The 20624-nt window shown below is 49.4% G+C and overlaps 1 protein-coding gene across 3 annotated transcripts in view; it reads left to right on the top strand.

Moving 5' to 3' along the window:
- Positions 1–20624, top strand: part of MEGF11 (multiple EGF like domains 11) — a 353113-nt gene that overhangs the window by 266629 nt on the left and 65860 nt on the right. For all 3 annotated transcript variants that reach the window (XR_006783853.1, XM_045823915.1, XM_045823914.1), the window contains exons 6-8: positions 9579–9825; positions 11156–11276; positions 19027–19163. Coding sequence is in view for 2 of the 3 variants with exons in the window: in XM_045823915.1 (XP_045679871.1) it covers positions 9579–9825; positions 11156–11276; positions 19027–19163 (505 nt within the window). In the remaining variant the exon portion in view is untranslated. The remainder of the gene's footprint in view (positions 1–9578; positions 9826–11155; positions 11277–19026; positions 19164–20624) is intronic.

The raw sequence follows: 20624 nt of genomic DNA, 5'->3' as shown, positions 1-20624 counted from the left end.
TCCACCTCAGGTGGTTTGCCTCAAATTGTCTTTGCAACAAGGCAAGGTATGAATGAACGGCACAGGGTTAGTAAGAGAATTAAATGAAATAACCAGGTGACAACGCAGCTTACAGGGCTGGGGGTTCCTGCGCGTGAGCGTGTCCTCCTCCGCCCCTGCCCCCCTGGGACACAGTGGGCCAGGGACGGGCAGCTGGAATTCCGTGCAGCCCCTGCGAATCCTGCCTCCCCTCAGAGCTCTCACGGAGATACAGATAGTGTGGTTAAATAACAGAGGAAGTAACAAGTATAATAAATAGATCACTAAGAGCTAATGATACATCATTATAATCCTGTGCTGTCAGCATCTTCTAGGCCTAGGGACTGTGTCAGGAGATTTGGGTTTTAATCTACAGCACGTTGGTCTATTAATATTTAATTCCAAGTAGCGAGGTGGCGGGAAGATAGGGAGCTGAGCCATGGCTCCACTCAGAGCCTGGGTAAGCGCCTCAAACTTTTCTTTTCCACACAAGGGCAAACATACCTCCTACCCCATCCCCCGCCCCAGCCTGTTTCTCAAGTACAGGCGGGCACTGAGCAACAGAACATAGAACCCCAAACAGTGAGAATGGGGGGGACCCCAGCACTTACCTGATGGTGTTTCTAAATGAGAGCACCACTGGCTCCTAGAGAGCATAGGTCTTCATTGTGCAGGACTGTCCCTGATCCTTTGTGACAACCTAACAGCCCCTCCCCCAACTTTACAGATGTGAAAACAGAGGCCCAGACTGGGGAGGAGGCTGCCCAAGATCGCACAGCTCTGGCTGGGACCCACCCTTCGAGATTCTCCCTCAGAATTGCAACTTGGGTCTGGAAAGAGCAGGGAGGCTCAGCCTCTGAGAATTTGCCTGTGTTTTTTGGGGGGGCCAGTCGGTTGACAAATGGTCTCACTCACTGGATAGTCACTTTATCTATCAGCTGGAATGGTTTCTGGAAGTTGCTGCTCCATCTCCGCCCCAGACCTGCTGCTTTGTAAACTCGGGAACAACCCCATGACCTGTCAGCTCGCCTACTTCTTTCTCCTTCTTGGTGTGGATGGGAACTTGGGGAGCGGACTCGGGAACCATGGGCTGCTCCTGGCAGGTGCTTAGACTATGTCAAGCCTGTCCATTGCTAGAGGGTGGCCGTGGGGACCTTGGCCCAGGCTCTAGTACAGGCTGGGGCAGCTCAGGGTCAATGGATTCCAGATAATTTCCTAACCTTTGACCTTCTTTTCAGCGGCCCTTCCTCCTCCTCCTCCTCCTCCTCCTCCTCCTCCTCCTCACTGAGTTTCAGGATTCCCATCTGTGGAATGGGAGGAAGCATCCATCTCTCCCTCCCCAGCCTCGGGCCCAGCATCTTCCCGCTCACCCCACTGAGAGGACCAGTGAGAAAGCAGATTACTTAAAGGACGATAGTTCTCACTTGCTGAGGTTTTTTCTTTTAAGGACCTGTAATGGGCCCCACCACCCCAGAATAATTAAATCAGAAGGTCCAGGTGTGAAGCCCAGGCATGTGTTTTTTATAACCTCAGGGTGATGCTTACAAGCTGCTAGGCTGAGAACCACTGTCTGAGGGAGCAAATCCTCATCAGCAGTGGGGAGGGGGCCCCGGTCACTGCAGAAGCATCACCCTCGTCGGCACTGCTGACAGCTCTCCCTGTGCCCAGGTCTGGGAGGGACGCTGGGTGAGACATCTGCTAACCAGGACGCACTCCAGCTCCCCCACTGTAGCCCACAGAGACTCCGGGGCTAATGGAGGAGGGTTGACCCAAGGTACCGAAACCTGCTTAAGTGGAAGCAGCGGGGAAAAAAGTGGTCAGCCCAGTTGTTGTTCCTAATCAAGAAAGTCGGTAAAGACATAAAAACTCAGGTGTGCCTTTCATAAACGATCTCCAGGGACTCAGCAAGATACCTGGACACCAATGTTCGTGGCAGCATTATTTGCAATAGCCCAAAAAGGAAGAAACTACCCAAGTGTCCATCAAGAGATGAATACATCAACAAAATGTGGCATACGTATACAAGGGAATACTCTTCAGCCACAAAAAGGAATAAAGGATACATGTTACAACATGAGGAACCTTGGAAACGTTATGCTCAGGGAAGAAAGCCTACACAAAAGGCTAATATTAAATGATTCCACTTATAGAAATATCTAGAATAGGCAAATCCATAGAGACAGAAGTGGATTAGAGGTAACCAGAAGCAGGGAGGGAGAAGGGAGTTATTGCTTAAATGTTCCAGAGTTCCTGTTTGGGGTGATGGAAGAGTTTTGGAACTAGCAGTGATGGTTGCACAACATTGTGAGTGTAATGAAAGTCACAGAATTAATCACACACTTAAAAATGATGAAAATGACAAAACGTATGTTATATATATTTTATCACATAGAAAGTATTCTAAATAATTATCTTAACTGAAGAAAATAAAATTATGTGAAATTGGGCCAGTCATGGAAAACCTGGGGTCTCTGGCCACCATTCACACATATACCAGTCCCTGAAAAAATGAGTCTCTCTGTTCCTGGCTGGTGTGGCTTAGTGGCTTGAGCGGCAGACAGTGAAGCAAAGGGTCGCTGGCTTGATTCCCAGGCAGGGCACATGCCTAGGTTGCAGGCCAGTCCCCAGTGTGGGGTGCATGAGAGGCAACCATACATTGATGTTTCTCTTGCTATCTTTCTCCCCAACTTCTCCTCTCTAAAAAGTAAATAAATAAAATCTTTTTTTAAATGAATCTCTCAGCAGAAAGGAAGAAGGAGCTCCTATCCTTTGTGACAGCATGGACAGAACTGGAAAGCATTATGCTAAGCAAAATAAGCCAGGTGGTGGAAGAAAAATACCATATGATCTCACCTTTAACAGGAACCTAAACAACAAAACAAGCAAACAAACAAAATACAGCCAAAGACACTGAAATAGAGAACAGGCTGACCGTGACCAGAGGAAAGAGGGGAGGGAATTTCAGGGGAAAGGGGGAAGAGTGTGCAGGAACGAGTATAAAGGACACATGGACAAAAACTAGGGGGGGTGGAAGTGGGAGGGAGGTGGAGAGGGCTGGGTGGGTGGACTGGGATGGGAGTAAAAGACAGAAAACTGTACTTGAACAACAGTTAAAATAAACTTAATAAATAAATAAAATCAATTTTAAACCCCCCACCTGCCCCCCAAAATGAGTCTCTCTGCTTTCTCATCTCTTTGTGAATTACCCAACGTGGCTGTGGCTGTTTAGGCCACAGCTGCCAGGACCCCTCTTCCATCAACACCAGACAACCCGTACCCAGGAGGAGGCAGGGGTTAGGGGCCCAGACACCCAGTCTTTCCCCCGCTGTGTAACCTTGGATAAGCTATTTTACCTACCAGGCTTCTGTTTCCTGATCTGCAAAACACACATAATAATAGCACCCCCTGCAAATGGGTTGTTGGGAGAATTAAAGAACATTTATTTTACACCTTTATCTCATGGCCGGGCAGGCTTTAACTGCTCAACCAACCATAGTTACGAATCTGAAAGCATGTCTGTGGAGAAGGGAGTGGGGAAGCCCAGCGCTCACAAGGCCTGGGCCCCACAGTCCGAAGAGGCCAGCAGGGAGAGTCCCCAGCTGGGAACAGAGCAAGCCAGGCCGCACACTGCTGGGTGCCCCTAAAGGCCCCCTAGCTGCTCAAAGAAGATACATCAACTTGAAATATCAGCCAAAGCCAAGTATAATTAGGAAGGAACATCTGTGACAGAAAAAAAAAAGTGCGTGAGGGGGTGACATTTCAAGGCCGGATCGGGAAGAGTTGGTAACTATCTTTGAAAGAATGCAAAATTCTGTTGTAATTTTAATGATGATAGTTTTCATTCACCTTCAACAGGGTCGATAACTGACTCACTGCAGCTCCGCCTCATTTCTGCTGGGGCATGAGGTGTTTTTAAGTGGATTTTCTGGATAACTGAAGCTTATTCCTGTGAAATCTAACTTTTTTTCCATGTAATCACTCTGGGGAGGGGAGAAGGTGGAAGGCGATGTCCTTGGAATGGGTTACACGCGCACCTGCTTCCCTAATCAGAACACAGCCTCAGGCAGGACCAAGGCTGGCTTGAGTGTGGTCAGTAGGGCGCGTGCAGGTCTTGCACGAAATGGACAGCAATTTGAACATCTCACCTACAATGTCCTATGGTGTGCTTGAATGTGATATTGTTGTGTTACAGAATTACATGCTTATGACTTTGTAATAAAATATTTTTGTAATAACAAGGGGGCGTTATTTGTGCCGGCCCCTGTATTTTAAATTGGATACGATGGGCTATTTTCTCCTACATTCATGGCTGTAAGCCCCTTTGCTTTTTGGTTGACAAGTGTTTTGTTTGCGTCCTTGGTGTCCAGTGACATAGCACTCTTGGTGCTTATTCGTAGGGGCCCCATAAAACACACACACATGAGGACACAAACATATGTGCACACTCACACACCAATCTGTGGTTTGAGAACCCATATTGGCAGGCTAAATAGGACCGTGCTTACCTGGGCTTGTCTGATGCCCTCTCCCACCTGACTGTACACTCCAGAAGGGCACTAGCAGGCACCTGCTCACTGTTTGTTGAAGGGACGAGTAGGGGAATGAAAGCACACAAAGGCCAGTGCATCAGTTTGAATGCCACCTTGGATGCCCCTTAGACAATGACCATAATTAACCTCATTCTCTTTCCCTCAATATTTCCTCTTTTCCTCGTATATCCTGTAAAGAGGGTGATACCTTCTTTCCTCCTGCTGAATAGTATTCCATCATGTAAATGTACCATAGTTTTTTGATCCACTCATTTACTGATGGGCACTTAGGTGGCAGGAAAATGGAGACAACTGTACTTGAATAACAATTTTTTTAAGATTTTATTTATTTCGTTTAGAAAGGGAAGGGAGGGAGAAAGAGACAGAGAGAAAAACATCAGTGTGTGGTTGCTGGGGGTCATGGCCTGCAACCCAGGCATGTACCCTGACTGGGAATCGAACCTGTGACACTTTGGTTCGCAGCCCACGTTCAATCCACTGAGCTACGCTAGCCAGGGCTTATAACAATTTTAAAAATGCAAAAAAAAAAAAAAAGAGCAAGATACCAATATCCACCCAGTAATTGAAACCGGAGCTGGAACACTGTGCCTCTTCTTCCTTCCCCCAGCAGCTTATCAGTCAGCAAGTCCTTGCTGCTTCTACCTCATAAATGCGGCTGGAATCTTGTCCCCTTCTGTCCGTCCCAGATGCTACTGCCTTAGTCAAGGCCACCACCATCTGTTTCCTTATTATAACAGCTGACTCCCCTGACACCAGTCCCACCATCACTCATGCCCACAAATCTATTCTCATCAGTTCTTTCTACAGCCACGCCTAATCGTGTCCGTCCTTGGCTTAGAAAACATTCAGAGCTTCTCGGCACTGGTAGGAAGCCCACATCCCGCACGTGGCTCACAAAGCCCTTGGACCTGGCACCCTGCCCAGGAGTCTGCCTTACCTTGTACCTTGCCCTCCCTTAAAGCTTACAACCCAGACACACCTTTTGTTTTCATTTTCTCTCATGCCATACTTTATCCCACCTCCAAGCTTTTACATCTTTCTTTCCTCTGCCTAGGTCCATTCCCCACCTGCACCCCTCCTTCAGTCCACCTCTGTGAGGACATCTTCCCAAACCCCCCTGTCTGGCTTCAGACCCTCCTATGTCTTCCTGTAACTCCCTGAAAGACCCCTAATAGAGCCCTTTACCGTATGCCTTCAGTGCTGCTCCAGCAACTCCGTCCCCCCTAGACTGTCCACTCCAAGAGGGCAGGACTCTTGCTGGCACTAGTGGGTGCTTGGTAAGTGTTTGTTGAAAGGTCAAGTACAAGGCTGAAAGCACACAGGTTTTAGTACTTGGACTTCGAGACAGTGTTCCTGCTCCTTATCAGAGGCATAGTTTCACTTCCTACTGGGTTTTGACTGATAAGCAAAGCGTAACCCTGTGCCTTGGGATGCACCAAGGACAACCTGGCTTTGGACTCTGACAGTCTAATATAGAGTCATGGCCCTGACAATGAGGGGAATCCCTTGTTCTGGGTCCTGGGGTTGTTCACAGTGATGAGCAGAGAGGGTGGCTACTTTTCTGTAGTCTCCCTGCCTTGTGCTTTGCAGCTACCACTTCGTCCCCAGTGGTCCCTCTAAGTTTCCTTCTTCAGAGTCATCATTCAGAAAAGGCCCCCTTTGCCTGCAGTGCAGAGAGCTGGAGCCAGAAGGTCTGGGCCTTCCCCTGATTATAACCCGGGGCAATCTCCCAAGGCCTCTGACTCCTCATTTCCCCATCTGTAAAATGAGAAATAACAAACCTAGTCCACAGGGTTTTCATTGTCACAAGTGAGCATTTAAAACGTGGTTGCTGTTATTATTACTGTGGAGTAATGTCACATGTGTCCACAGCACGTGTTCTTTATCTGCTCATCCACAACGAGCACTTACGTTGTTTCCGTGGCTCAGCTGTGGTAAACAATGCCACGGTGAGCGTGGGGGTGCAAGTATCTTTTCAAGTCAGTGTTTTCATTTCTTTCAGATAAACATCCAGACGTGAAATTGCTGGATCACACAGTAGCTCTATTTTTAAGTTTTTAAGGAACCTCCACACTGTTTTCCAAAGTCCCTCACCATTTTACATTCCCACCAACAGTACACAAGGGTTCCTTTTTCTCCACATCTTCAACAACACTTATTATTTCTTGTCTTTTTGATAATAGTCATTCTAATAGATGTGAGGCGATAGCTCACTGTGGTTTTGACTTGCATTTCCCTAATGGTTAGTGATGATGAGCACATGTTCATGTGCCTATTGTTTATCTGCATGTCTTCTTTGAGAAAATGTCTATTGAGAACCTTTTTTCCTTTTTTAATTAGATTGTCAGCTTTTTTTGCTATCGAGTTGTACAAGTTCTTTGGATATTAACCCTTGTCAGACACGATTTACAAATATCTTCTCCCACTTGGTAGGTTGTCTTTTCATTGTATCAATGATTTCTCTGGCTGCGCAGAAGCTTTTCGGTGTGATGTCATTTTATTTATTTATTTTTGCTTTTTGTTTTTAGTTTCAAAACAAAAACTTTAGTTTGTACTTACTTTGCCTTTGCTTCTAGTATCAAATCCAAAAAAATCATCGCCAGGACTGATGTCAAAAGAACTTACTCCCCACCCATGTTTTTTTCTAGGTGTTTTATGGTTTTAAATCTTACATTCAAATCTTTAATCCATTTGAGTCAGTGTTTGTGTGTAGTATAAGGTAATAGTCTAGTGTCATGTTTTGCACATGGCTGTTTTCTCAACACCATTTATTGAAGAGACTCTTCTTTCCCCGTGGTATAGTCTTGGCTCCTTTGTTGGAAATTAGTTTACCGTGTATGTGTGGGTTTATTTCTGGACTCTTTTCCTGTTCTACTGACTCCGGTGTGTCCATTTTTCTGCAGTACTATACTGTTTGGGTTATTAAAGCTTTGTAATATAGTTTGAAATGAGAAAGCATGATGCCTCCAACTTTGTTCTTCTTTCTCAAAATTCCTAGGCTATTGGACTTGATTTGTGCCTCACTCATGGTAGTACAAGGTGTAAAATGCAGAGTGAGGCTCACTCATAATTTGGCAGCTCAGTTTTTATGTGTGAATATTTGGGGCATGGATAAAGAAGGGATGAAGCATAATAGGGTGATCAGGACTCCAGGCCTAGGGTGGTTCCATCCACTGAAGGATGATGGCAGACAGGCTCCATGACATTGATCACTTGACCCTAGTCAGCAAGTAGGAGACAGGTGCAGGGGGATTGGTAGTCCCCAAAGATCTACTCACTGGTTTCACTGGAACCTTGTGCTCTTGTTTTTATTTTGTTTGTTTGTTCATTTTGTTTATCCTCACCTGATATGTTTATTGATTTTATTGAGGGGGGGGAATGTTTATTGATTTTAGAGAGAGGGGAACATCAATGTGAAAGAGGAACATCAACTAGTTGCCTCCTGTATGCACCCCAATGGAGCACATACCCACAGCCTAGGTGTGTGCCCTGACTGGGGATCAGACCCAAAAGCTTTTGGTGTACAGGACGATGCCCAGCCACTGAGCCACCTGGCCAGGGCGAACCTTATGCTCTTGTCCGTGCCCAACACGTGAATGCCATTGTCTCTTTGCTCGTGCTGAGCCTTCCCCAATAACACCTTCCTAATCCCAGTTTCCGCCCTCTTTCTCCATGAGTGTCCAAACCCTAGAATCACCAGAGCACAAAGGTCAATTAACCCTAGAATCACCGGAGCACAAAGGTCAATTAACCCTAGAATCACCGGAGCACAAAGTTCAATTAATCCTCATTGTCTTCAAGCAATAGGGTGACCAGCCATACCAATTTGTTAAGGGATTTCTCAGAATATGGCACTTTCATTGCTGAAACCGGGATGGTTGGTCACCGTAATAGGCAGACAAGTGAGGCATCTTTTACAGCTCACTCCAGGTGCCTTCTTTTCCAGGAAGTCTTGCCTGGCCTTAGCTAGGGGCAATCTTTCTGCCCATTGAGCATCTTCTAGAACATCGTTTGTGCCTGCGCATGCCTGAGCTCCACGTTTATCCCTACTCCAGGATTTGAATGTGTGAGGCAAGAGTTTGAGGACATCTTGTTGTTTTGTGTCCTGTATGCGCCAGGTGAGGGTTAGAGTGGGGGCGGCAGCAAGCTGGGGGACCTACCTGGGCTCTGCCACTCAGCCGCTCTCCGCAGCCGTAGAGTGCATTTCTGCAGAGTGGCTCACATATCACTCTTTGAAACATTTAATTACACATAAAGATCTTGAAGGCTATCTGTCCCCTCCCAAGGAAACATTTCTTTTTCCTGTTCCTTCTGAAGTTGGCTGCTTGAAAAGTAATGAAATTGAACTGAAGATGAAGCAACCAGGGGTGTAGGCATCGATGAAAGGGAAAAGCAGCAGGAGAGAGAGACAGGGAGGGTGACAAAATATGGAGCCCGGGGAGGGGCGGGGAGTTAGAAGACATGTTCATGGAGAGTGAGGTGCAAGAGGTGAGAAAACTAATGAGTGTGGGAAAGAGCGGGGAAGGGGCAGGAATGATGGAGAGATGGGGGCTGGGCTGGGCTGGGCTGGGCTGGGCTGGGCTGGGGAGGTACCACGAAGAGGAGAAGGGCCACAGAGAAGAGGTGTGGCAACCCTAAGAAGAAGGGCCTGGCAGAGCAGAACAGCCAACCAAGAGTTTAGCAAAGGCTGTGGGAGGTTTGCTGGTGGTTCCAGAATTTCAGCACAAGAGAGGGGTCTTCAGGAGGCATTGGTTGGAATGGAATGGCCCCAACTGGTAGATGCCTTAAAGAGACAAGCTTCTTATCTTGTGTGTTTGGTTGTTCTGATGGCTTGGGGAAGAGCTCATGGAGGTTTCAGGAGGCACCAAAGCTTCCACCCAGACACCCCTTGCTGCCTCCTATGGGGAAGTATGATGCAGACATGGAAGGCAGCTTGGGCTTAGATTCCCCATGCACATCCCAAGGAGAGCCCACAGGGTCCCTCAGCCCTGACCTGCTCTTCTCCTGCAGGCTGCGACAGTGACCACTGGGGACCCCATTGCAGCAACCGGTGCCAGTGCCAGAACGGTGCCCTGTGCAACCCCATCACCGGCGCCTGCGTGTGTGCTGCTGGCTTCCGAGGCTGGCGCTGCGAAGAGCTCTGTGCTCCCGGCACCCACGGCAAGGGCTGCCAGCTACCGTGCCAGTGCCACCACGGTGCCAGCTGCGACCCCCGCACTGGCGAGTGCCTCTGTGCACCCGGCTACACCGGTGTCTAGTGAGTAAAGTGGCTGCGGGGGCTTGGAAGGGGGGGCGGGTCCAGCTGACCTCTTGGCAGCTGCGTGGTCCCCACCTGCTCCTTGCAGGTGGCCAGGACAGTGGTAACAGATGGAAGGTCAGGATAGTCCTGGCTGTAAAATATACTCTCAGTTTTGCAGAGGCTAAATGCCCAGACCTTGCGCAGGTCCCGGGGTGACTGGTGCAAGCTGAGACTGTGCATGGATGGGCCCTCCCGTGGCCAGAGGGCTCATTAATCTCCTCCCAGGAGTCCCTTCCTGGTCAGGGCCCAGACCTTAGCATGTAATTCTCTTCTGATCACAACCCAAATGCCTCTGCTCACCTGGGCCCCGGCCCTTCCAGGCCATTTAAAACAAAGTATGGGGGTTGGGGGGCAAGCAGGGGTTTGCGGGGAGGAGAGCCCAGCCAGATGTCATGCACAGATTTGGGTTGTTTGTTCTGCCTGTCCCTCTCCCTCACCTCCTCTTCTCAGACCCCAAACAGCCCCTCACTCCGGTTCCCTGGAGAGTCCATGTTGGCAGCGGACCTCTAAGACTGCTTTGTTGAGACCCCCTGAGAGGCAAGATTGAAGTCCCCCTCCCCCACCAAACAGAAGGCTCAGTGGCTTCCCCAGCAGCCTCCCCAGCAGCCCCAGATCCTGGGAGGGCACCCAAGGACTCCAGCCACAGATACCTCCTCGACTGAGGGTGCTCCCTGCCCCCACATCTGGCCAGCTGCAGGGCTGGCTCCAGCTGGAAGCCAGGGCCATTGGACTAAGACCCAAGGCCAAGACACCATGCCCGTTCCTATATATGAGCCTGTCATGGCAACTGAGAGCCTTCCCAAGCCTTGGGGTGGGGAACTAATACCCCAGATCCTCCCTCTCTCTGAATTTAGGCAGATTCTTGAAGGCAGGATCCATGGCCACTTCTCAGAGTCCCTGCCCGTGCTATTCCTTCTGCCATGCCTTCCTTTCCTCCCATTCTCCTGGTCAGACTAACTTCCAGACTCCAGGGAAATGCCTGCTTCTCGGCGAAGCCTTCCTCAGCTCTCCCTCCCCAGAAACACACTTTCTTCACACCGAAAGCACTTCAGTCATTCCACAAGTACTGGCCCAAGCACATGTTCCAGTTCATTCTCCCTGAGCCCTGCTCCCCCAGCCCAGCAGGAAGCAGGGCTGCATCTCAGCTGACCTGGTGCCTGGCACAGTTCACACTGACTGTGAACTCACTAATTCCTTGGGAGCCCTGGAGCATTGCAACTGGCAGCACTGGGGCCCTGCCACCTGGTTCGAGTTCCACTACCTCTAACATCTCTGCTTCCCCACGCAGCTGCGAGGAGCTGTGCCCGCCTGGGAGCCATGGGGCTCACTGTGAGCTGCGCTGTCCCTGCCAGAACGGGGGCACCTGTCACCACATCACTGGCGAGTGTGCCTGCCCCCCAGGCTGGACGGTAGGTGGGCCTGGAGGATCTGGGTGGGGCACTGCAAGAGGTCTGAGCCTCACTCATTCACATGTACCCTGGAGAGCTAAATTCCTCTCCCACCCTGAGCTCCCTCCCTCCTGTTTATGGTCAGGGGCATCATTAGACATTGCCAGTGGTGCCATGGACACTTTGAATCCCAGGTCTGCCATCTAAGTGCTGTGCAACCTGAAGCAAGTTACTTAACCTCTCTGAGCCTGTGGTCCCTCATATACAAAGTTGTGGAATTCTTGTAGAATGGGCATAGGTACTTACTTAAGCTGCCATAAGCTCTGGGCCAGAAGTAGCAGAAAGGCCATGGAATAAGGAGGGGCGAGGTGGGGTGACAGCGGTGTATGGATCACCTGCATTTATAGAACTTCAGATTCCTAGCCTTCACCCCCTATATTCTGATTCTGTGGGCCCCAGAATCTGCATTTTACTTAACAAGTGTTCCCAGTGCTTCTGATGCAGCCTCAGCCAATCCAGATCTTGTGTCTGGGAACCACCCTTATGGGAAAGGGGGTGGGATTTATAACTTCACAGGCCTAGATTCAGGTCTCACATTCAGTGCTGACCCTGAAAAAAAAACCCTCAGTTACTCTGGTCTCTGCCTTCCCTTCTGCAAAACTGGCATAGCAACAGCCAGCCCTGCCCTTCCTAGCTGCTATGGTTGGCAGGAGGCTCAGGTGAGACAGAGCATGTCCAAAGTGCCTTGAAAACTCAAGTGCTCTGCTTGTTTGTGTTACCTGGATGCCACAGACAACCCAGGAGCCTCCTTTAGCCAACATGCCCCACCTGTCGGTGTCCCTCCCCACTGTCCCCAGACCCCAGCTCCGCAGAAGCAGTGAGTCACTAACTTTCCTGTCTGGGGGGAAGCTCAGTGACATAGCTGGCTGCCTCACCCTGGGGCCCAAGTTTCGAAAAGCTGAGGAGGACAGGCTGCTGAGAAGGAGCAAGATACTTGACAAGGCTGTGAACATCTCAGTCACGGGGGCAGACAGGAGGGACCTCCACAGGCCCATTGACATGGGCACAGACCTGCCAAAATTTTTTAGGACAGGAAAGGACCTGGGGGACCATCTGGTCCAGCAGCACCCAAACCTGGGTGCACACCAGAGTCACAGAAGCTGCAATTGAATGCAGATTCCCAGGCCCCGCCAGAGGCCTTCTGGGGCCCAGGGATCTCTATTTTTAATAAGCTCCCCAGATGATCCGGAGGCAGCCAGCTGTGTCTGCACGTCTGCATTTGGAAATAATTGATCGAGACCATAGGATTTCCTTCCGTGTTCCACTGAACCTGTTGGTTTCTCGGGGGTGATAATGGGAGCGGGAAGCCTAATAATTAAGACTCTGGCTCCCACACACTCCCTTTCTCCATTTTAATCCACACATACTTTGTCTACTGAGATTCTAGGTAAGATTTCACATAAAAACAGGGTCTCCCAGCTTCAAAAGGTTTGAACACCATCGGTCTGTTAATATCTTCTTTCTCAGAACTTCTTTCTGAAGTTCTTTCTAAGCTGAGGCTAAGTGACCTGCCTGCCCGAGGTCACACTGCTGGTTGAGCAGGAGGTGAAGCTAGAGTCCAGGTGTAATGACTCCTGAATCCCAACCCTTGCTGTCTGTCTGTCCATCTATCTGTCTCTTCTGAGGAGGACAAAGGGCTGCTGCCGCCACTACCGCACCTGCCTGCTCCTCCCACCTTGACCCAGGCTCTGGAAAGGCCCTCTCCTCTGCGGCCAGCTTCCAGAGCCCCGGCACCCTCCGGCTGGGGCGTTAGAGGCCCAGTGGCAGGCAGTGAGGCTGCATCAGGACCATCAGGTCAGGTCGTGGCAGGGAGAACAGGCCACAGGCGGGCCCTGTGCCTGTAGAGTCCCCTCTAGAGAGGGTGATGGATTGAAGTGGGGGAAGGGGGGACGCCAACACATGGAGACATTTGTTTTTCTCCCCAGCACAGTGAGAGGTTTGCTCCTCCAGAAGATAGGAAACTCTGTCGATAGAAGCTTTGGATTTGGGGACTTTATGTTTTTAATTTTATTGTAGACAACTGCATTTCTATTTTTGACACAGCATTTAACTTGCAGATTTGTATGAATTATTAAAACCCCTCCTGCATGCAGAGCCCCAGTATCCTGAAGCTGAAGTTCAGGCCTGAGGCCTCTTCCAAGGAAGGCTGGGGCCAAGGGGAGGATGCTGGGCAGAAAGGTCCTGCCTTTACCGTCCTCTGTGGCCTCACTTTCTTGTTGGCCCCAGGTGGCTTCAGCCACACTCAGAGGTCTAAAGACTGCAATTGCCAACCACACAGTGCAGCTCCACAAAGATTGGCAGCATCGTGCAGAGCTGGGAGGAGCCTCCAGGAACTCTGGTCCTCCTGGCCCCTCCTCAGACCCCTGGCCACCAGGCCCTGAATATGCCCACAGGACACTCCACTTGCCCAGCTCTGCTGAGCCCATTCCAGTGAGGGGTGGGGGGCTTTGCAGAAAGCCTGGGGAATTATTGCCTCTCTCTTTCTGGGCTCTCAGACCTTTCAGAGGAGAGGAACCAGGTGTGAGTAGCTTGATGCGAGCAGGCACTGCAGACGGCCACGGAGCGGGGAGGAGGTGTGATCACCCCCTTAGGAGTTCCCAGTCTGATGGTGGAGGCTGGATGCAGCATGTGCTACACACGTGCACAGATGCACACACACGAAAACAGTGGGCCTAACACACTCACACACATGAAAACAGCGGGTCTGAGGAGCGGAGAAACAGAATCAGGTGTCAGGGGGGCCAAAGAGGTGTTTAGATCTGAGGTTGGAGGGTCACAGAAGCTCAGGTTTGAGGAGGATGATTCATGAAGCTCCACGACCTGGCCTGTGGCCCGGATCGTTTCCGCAGCAGCCACACCACCCCACTGTTCGCTGTTCGCTAAGGGCATCTGTGCTGCCAGAGACCTCAGTGATAACCAGTAGTGCTTTTGGTGCTTGGAGAGAGGCTGAGCTGTCCCGTTGGCATGGCCTTCAGTCCTGTCAGCATCTTGGCCCCCAACTTTCTAATGTTCCATGTAGCCATGGTCTCTTAAAGTGAAGCTGGTCCCCAGAACAGTGGTGCCGATGAACAGGTCCAGCCAATCGGAGAGGAGCAGCACTGTTGCCTCACCTCATCTCCAGGCCCCTGGATGCCCCACAGCCCGAGCTCCCCCTACCGTTGGAGGCCCACAGGGCAGACATGTTAGGGCTGTCAGGGCACAGCAGTGCAGACAGAGAGGCCTAAGCAACAGAAATTTACTTCCACAGAGTTGTGGAGGCCGGAAGTCTGAGACCAAGGTGTTGGCAGGGTGGGTTCCTTCCGATGCTGCTCTCCTTGGCTTGTAGATGGCTGTCTTCACAGGGACTTCCCTCTGTCCCTGTGTCCTAATCTCCTCTTCCTATGAGGACATCAGTCATACTGGATTAGGGCCAACCCTAATGACCTCATTTTAACTTTATTACCTCTGTAAAGACCCTGTCTCCAAATACAGTCACACTCTGAGGTGCTGGGAGTTACGACACATGAACTTGGGGGAACACAGTTCAGCTCATCGAAGCAGGAGAGAAACCATAAGGCCCCAGCGCTCTCTTAAGCTGACACTTTCCTGCCTGCTCTCTCCCCAAAAGGCTGTTCTTCTTACCAGCGGTCATTGGCTGGTTACGTGGGTCTCTTCCAATCTTCTCAGTCCCGGGTTATGCTGGGCTCCTACTGCATGCCACCTCTTCAGATGTCTACTTCGGTGGAATTAACCTTAATTAAAGGCCTGCTCTTTAAGATACCATTCCTTCACATCTCTAATCTCACTTAATCTTTCCAAACACCTGGGAGACCTGGGGTTACCACTCCCATTTTATAGGCGAGGAAACCGAGACTCAGAACAATCATACAACTTGTCTTAGCGCAGCCATCTGAGAAGAGGTAGAACTGGGACTTGAACCCAAGTCCTGACTTTGAGTCCAGTGTTCTTTCTATCACACCAGGCAGCAGGCCTTTCAAGGTATTAAATTCTTTAAGGCCCCAGGAGCTCAAGCCTGAGGAGGAGCCTGGGGGTTTAGAGACCTGGATTGCCTGCAGTTGGGGAGCACCGAGAAGTGTCAAGAACGACTGATTTCCCCAGGGAATGTTGGAAGGAAGCATCCTGTGCACCCAACTTTCCTCCTGGTCTTCTTGAGGGGCTTGGTTGTGTGGAGGTGTGTGTGTAAGTACATGAGGGTCCCACAGTGCCCCATGATGGGGGGTAGGAGGTATAAGTGCAGCCCCCAAGAAGGCTCAAAATGGTTTTTTTTAGGGTCAGAGCTTCCTTGTCTACCCAGGACTGCAGAGGACTGACTCAGAGAATGGCCAGAAAGTCTCCTCTCTCCCCTCAAGAATCCCTAAGCTTGTGGGATGCCATGAGAAATGCAGGCCCCTGTAACAACCCCCAGGGGGAAGAGGGACCGCTCCTCTGAGTAGCTTTCCCCCGCCGCTGTCCTCACACACACGCTCATCTCGCTGTCCCTCCGCTCCCTCTCCCAGGCCCCCCTCAGATCCTCACCGTCTGACTTATGTAAGGAGCCGAAAGGCCTCCCACTTAATTCATTACAAGTAAATTGAATGATATTGAAAGATGTCTCTGGTCAGCAGATTTTCCTGACTAAACTAGCTTCCCCAGGCTTGGCAATTATTGGTGCTTAATAATTGTGTGTTGAACTAATTGATTAATTAATTGCGGGAGAATACTTGATCTCCATAAGGGATATAACTATCTATCCTTTGTGGGAGAGAGGCTGGAAGGGCAGCCAGAGACAAGAGCAGGTTATAATTTCTGTTTGCTAAAGATCTAAGATTTGTATTATAATTTTAAAAGTTATCTAATGCCACAAGGCTAATACTAGAAGGAGGGGAGATTCATCCCCTGCACCACTCATAAATCCCATTCCCAAAAGGCAACCCCATTCCAGTTTTTTAGTTTCTTCTAGCATTTTCCTCCATATTTTTTATAACATGCTTTACTGCCATTTCCTTTTTCCAATGTAGACATTTATCGAATCTATTGATTTCCTCCTAATGCAGAATAAAATTCGGCTCTAACACACACACAAGCAACCCTTCTCCCACCCTCTGAAAGGCATTGTTTTCCTTTCAGATGGAAACTAAAAGGAATTGTTTTACTACAATTTTTTATTTAATCACTTTTAATGTTTAGGTACATATGACCACACAGGTGCTGTTACTAATTTGCCCCTACAGCCCCCTGTGGAACTCTAAAACGTTCTCAATAAAGTCAGACACATCAGCAATCTCCTGACTTAGTTTTGGTTTCCGCCTTTTTCTGGCCGCCGCAGGCCCAGTGCCCCGCCCCGCCCCCCCCCCACCCCACCGTGCGTGCACGCTGCCCTTCCCACCGCAGGTTGTCATGCGGGCACACCCCTTCCCCACCACACTGGAGCTCCTTTCCCCCTCTTCTGTCGGAGTCCCTGTGTCCAGGAGCCCGCCGCTTTCTTGTTCTTGGATGATTCTTTTTTAGGGGGGAGGGAAAGCCTCCAGTAATTTCCAGAGAAAGTGTTCGTGCAAATTTAATTTTTTAAAGCTGTTGAAATCTGAAAATGTCTTCACTGAATCTCCCATCTGAGTGTTAATTTAGCTGAGTGTAGAATTCTAGGTTGGAAATTACTTTCCTCCAAATGTTGAAGGCATTGTTTCATTGTATACTAGTTTCCAGTTAGGATGTCTAATACATTTTTTTTTAAAGATTTTATTTATTTATTTTTAGAGAGGGGAAGGGAGGGAGAAAGGGAAAGAAACGTCAATGCGTGGTTGCCTCCTGAGCACCCCCTACTGGGGACCTGGCCTGCAACCCAGACCTGTGCCCTGACTGGGAAGTGAACTGGCCACCCTTTGGTTCTTAGGCTGGCAATCAATCCACTGAGCCACACCAGCAGGGCAAGAAGTCTAATATACTTTGGATGTCTGTTCTTTGGTGTGTGACTTTATCCATAGAAATGTAAAATTTTACAGTGATAGATCTAATGCCAATCTCCTTTCACTCTTTGTATCGGATACTCTAGGCACTTTCAATTCAGAAATCAATGCTTTCTACCCTTCTATTCTGGGAAACTTTCTTGTTTTATATTTCCCATTTAATTCACTCACCTCCATTTTTCAGTTCTGTTGTCTGGAAACCCTGTGAATTAGATGTCAGAACTCCTGGACTGATCCTGGAATTTTATTATATTCTCATTCTCTATCTCTGTCTCTCCCCCTGTCCCCACTCCCCCTTCTGCTTTGTAGGAGATTTCTACCTTTATCTTCCAGCTCTTATACTGCAGTTTTTAAAAAGTTCTGTTATCTTGTTTTCACTTGTTAACAACTCCTTACTGTTCTTTGGATATCCTATTTTAGCCCTCTGTTTTTTCATGGATACAAATATCTTCATATAACTGCATAAGGATATTCACTTTCACCATAACAGAGGCTTTTTCTTCTGTTTTCTTTGCTCCCTGCATTGTTCCTTTCATCTATGTGTCTGCTTTGGTCTCCTGCCAAGTTCGAGCCTTCTTGTTAGAAGTCTTCTAATGAGTCTTCTCTGTGTTAGAATCTTTTTTCATGTGAGAGTCTCATTTTGAATATCTGGTGCTTCTTGGCCACCTGTTCATATTTCACCATAAGCCTCAGAAAAGCTGGTTTGGAGCCTGGGGGTAGGTTTGTCGACTGACGGAATCCTCAAATATCAGTATAGGTCTTTCCTCTTGAGCTCTCGGTGTCCCTGGAAAGGAATCCTCCAGAATGCTGCCCCAGGAAGTGTGGCCCAGGAAGCTGCATCGAGGAGCTGCATGGGAAAGAGAGCAGGGGGTCTGGTCATTGAGCAGGCAGAGTTCCGCAGGATCTCCATTTCCCACGGAACCCCCACCCTCAGCTCGGTGTCCCCGTGTCCAAAGCCCGTGTGGGTCAACCTCTCTAAACTGCCAGTCTTGGGAAACCATCCAGCTATGTAAAAAGAGGGCAAAAATCTGGAGTCTAATTCCCTGTGTGATAAGTTTTCAAATAGTTCTCTGTTTCATCTGCACCTTGGGCTTCCAAGGTTCCTGGCGTCTCTGATTTCTGAGCTTTTCTGAGGCTACAAGGCAATCTGATGTCTTCCCACACTCCCTTTGCAGGCACAGCATTGCTGAGAAAGCAGAAACCTCACAGTTAGTTCCCCATCTCTCATCCCTTATGGTCTCCTCTCCTATACCTTTTGTCCTTGTAGTTTTATACCCCTCTCCTTCACTTTCATGTTAGCTGGGTTTGGGAAATAAGTGGAGATAAATGTATGTTTCCAGACACCATGTTTAACCACAGTCTCTGTTTTCCCTCAGCACTGTATTGTACACCAGTGCGAGGGCACTCAGCACCTGGTGCTTAAATTACCTGTTTTCTTGTCTCCTTAATAGACTGGGAGGACAGGAATCAAGTCTTATTCATATTTTTATACACTTAGTGTCTAATAGAGTACCTGGAATGCAACAGGCACCCAATAAATGTGTCCTGAATAATTGGATAAACAAGTTGGCCTTAGTCTCTGCATCTCTAAAATGGGGCATTAGAGTCACGATGTCTGACTTTCTAGGCTTCTGTGATTAAGGAGAAAGTCCCACTGAGGAACAGAGTGGTCCCTTATACAGAAGCAGCTGTGCCACTTCAAGGAGAAAGTGGCTTTAGGATTGCATCTGGATACCCCACCTATGTATGTCTTTCCTCCTGTGTTTCAGGGAGCAGTGTGTGCCCAGCCCTGCCCACCAGGGACATTTGGTCAGAACTGCAGCCAGGACTGTCCTTGCCACCACGGAGGGCAGTGTGACCACGTGACTGGGCAGTGTCATTGCACAGCAGGATACATGGGGGACAGGTAAGGGTGATGTTAACTATTGTCCTTGCTGTTCATATTGCTCATTTGCACAGTCGCCTTGCAGAGAGCAGCTGAGGTTTACTGGCCCACAGCATTCTCTGGCCAGCTCTCCTGTTCCTTCCTCAGAAAGCATTCTGAGTCCTGCCAGGGAGATTCACCAACTCATCCTTCCTCACCCTTGGACTGCTGCGTGTACCCCCGCCCCCAACCCTGTGACCTGAGCCCTGAACTTGCATTGGCTCACCTGGGGAAAGAGGTGAGCACCTACCATCCACTCTCTACCCTCTGCCCTCCTGCAAGGAGGCAGTGGCACCTAAATCCAGAGAAGCCAAGAGTGCCAGCTCAGTTCACACATTTTGCACCATTCTTCCAGAAGTGGATTTTTTTTCCTGATGTGGGCTCCACCAAAGGGATACTGACATCAGCTTACAGCCTATGAAGGCCTTTGGTCTGAAGGCAGACTGAACAAGGACACCAGTGTCCTGAGATTAAACCAGCCTTGCAGAGTGGATACCATGAAACACGTAACTAAGGAGTGACTGTGTGGGCACATTTGCCATCACAGGAAGGGTGCGTGATGATAGGGTAGGTGCTGTGGGGGAATGAGAAACAACAACCAGTGTGTCTGGTGGTGAGTGAACTCAGAGCTGGAAGAGGACATTTGCCCACAAGACCAGGGCGAAGCCTCCCCCCTCACACTGTGAACCACATGTTCCTTTGTGAGCAGAGAGAGGAGCAGTCTAGAGGCGGCTCTCACACCCCATGCCTGGTTCTGTGGGATCCATGATCCATCTCTGGCCCTGGATTTGGTTACTCTGCCCAGACAAGGTGGGGTGAGAGGAACGTTTGTTTGCCATTCCTCTGTCTCCCTTGTCCAGGTAACATTAGGAAATAGAGATTGGTGCCGGATCAACCAATGAGCCCTCCTGCCTCTGACTGACATAACTGGACCCCTCCAACTCACACTGGAGTCTGCCCAAAATCCGTATTGATGTCCAGGAAAGAGCTTTTCTACTGTTAGCCATGGGGTTGCTTTCCCCTAGCCTGAAATCTTCAAGCCAGAACTGATCTCTTTGTGAGCCAGGATCCATGTCCATGAGTTTGGGGTGTATGAACTATAGATCACAGGGTGTAGCATCTGAGGATCCATCCCTCCTTGATCTCTGCCACAGAGACAGGGTCTCTAGGGGAAGCAGGGGAGGAAGAACTGAAGCGCTGAGCCCACCTTCCCATCTCACTATCTCTCCAATAAGGAAATGCTCAGGATGAGTCAGGAGTGACAGGGGATGGAACCAGGACAGGAGCCCTTTGTTTCAGGTCGCTGCTCTGTGAGAGGGAATATCACCCATTTGTTGGAGAGGAGCAGGCCCACAGCTCCAACTGGCTGGATTCAACACCAGCAGGTCCCGCCTCACTGGCATTCTTGATTTTTTCTTTTTTCTTTTTTAAATGTTGATTTTA

Source organism: Phyllostomus hastatus, unplaced genomic scaffold, assembly GCF_019186645.2.
Source record: "Phyllostomus hastatus isolate PE091 unplaced genomic scaffold, TTU_PhHast_1.1 phas_scaffold_501, whole genome shotgun sequence".
In the NCBI taxonomy this organism is placed as follows: Eukaryota; Metazoa; Chordata; class Mammalia; order Chiroptera; family Phyllostomidae; genus Phyllostomus; species Phyllostomus hastatus.
The sequence above is the reverse complement of the archived record's forward strand: the minus strand, read 5'-3'. Positions and strand labels throughout refer to the sequence as shown.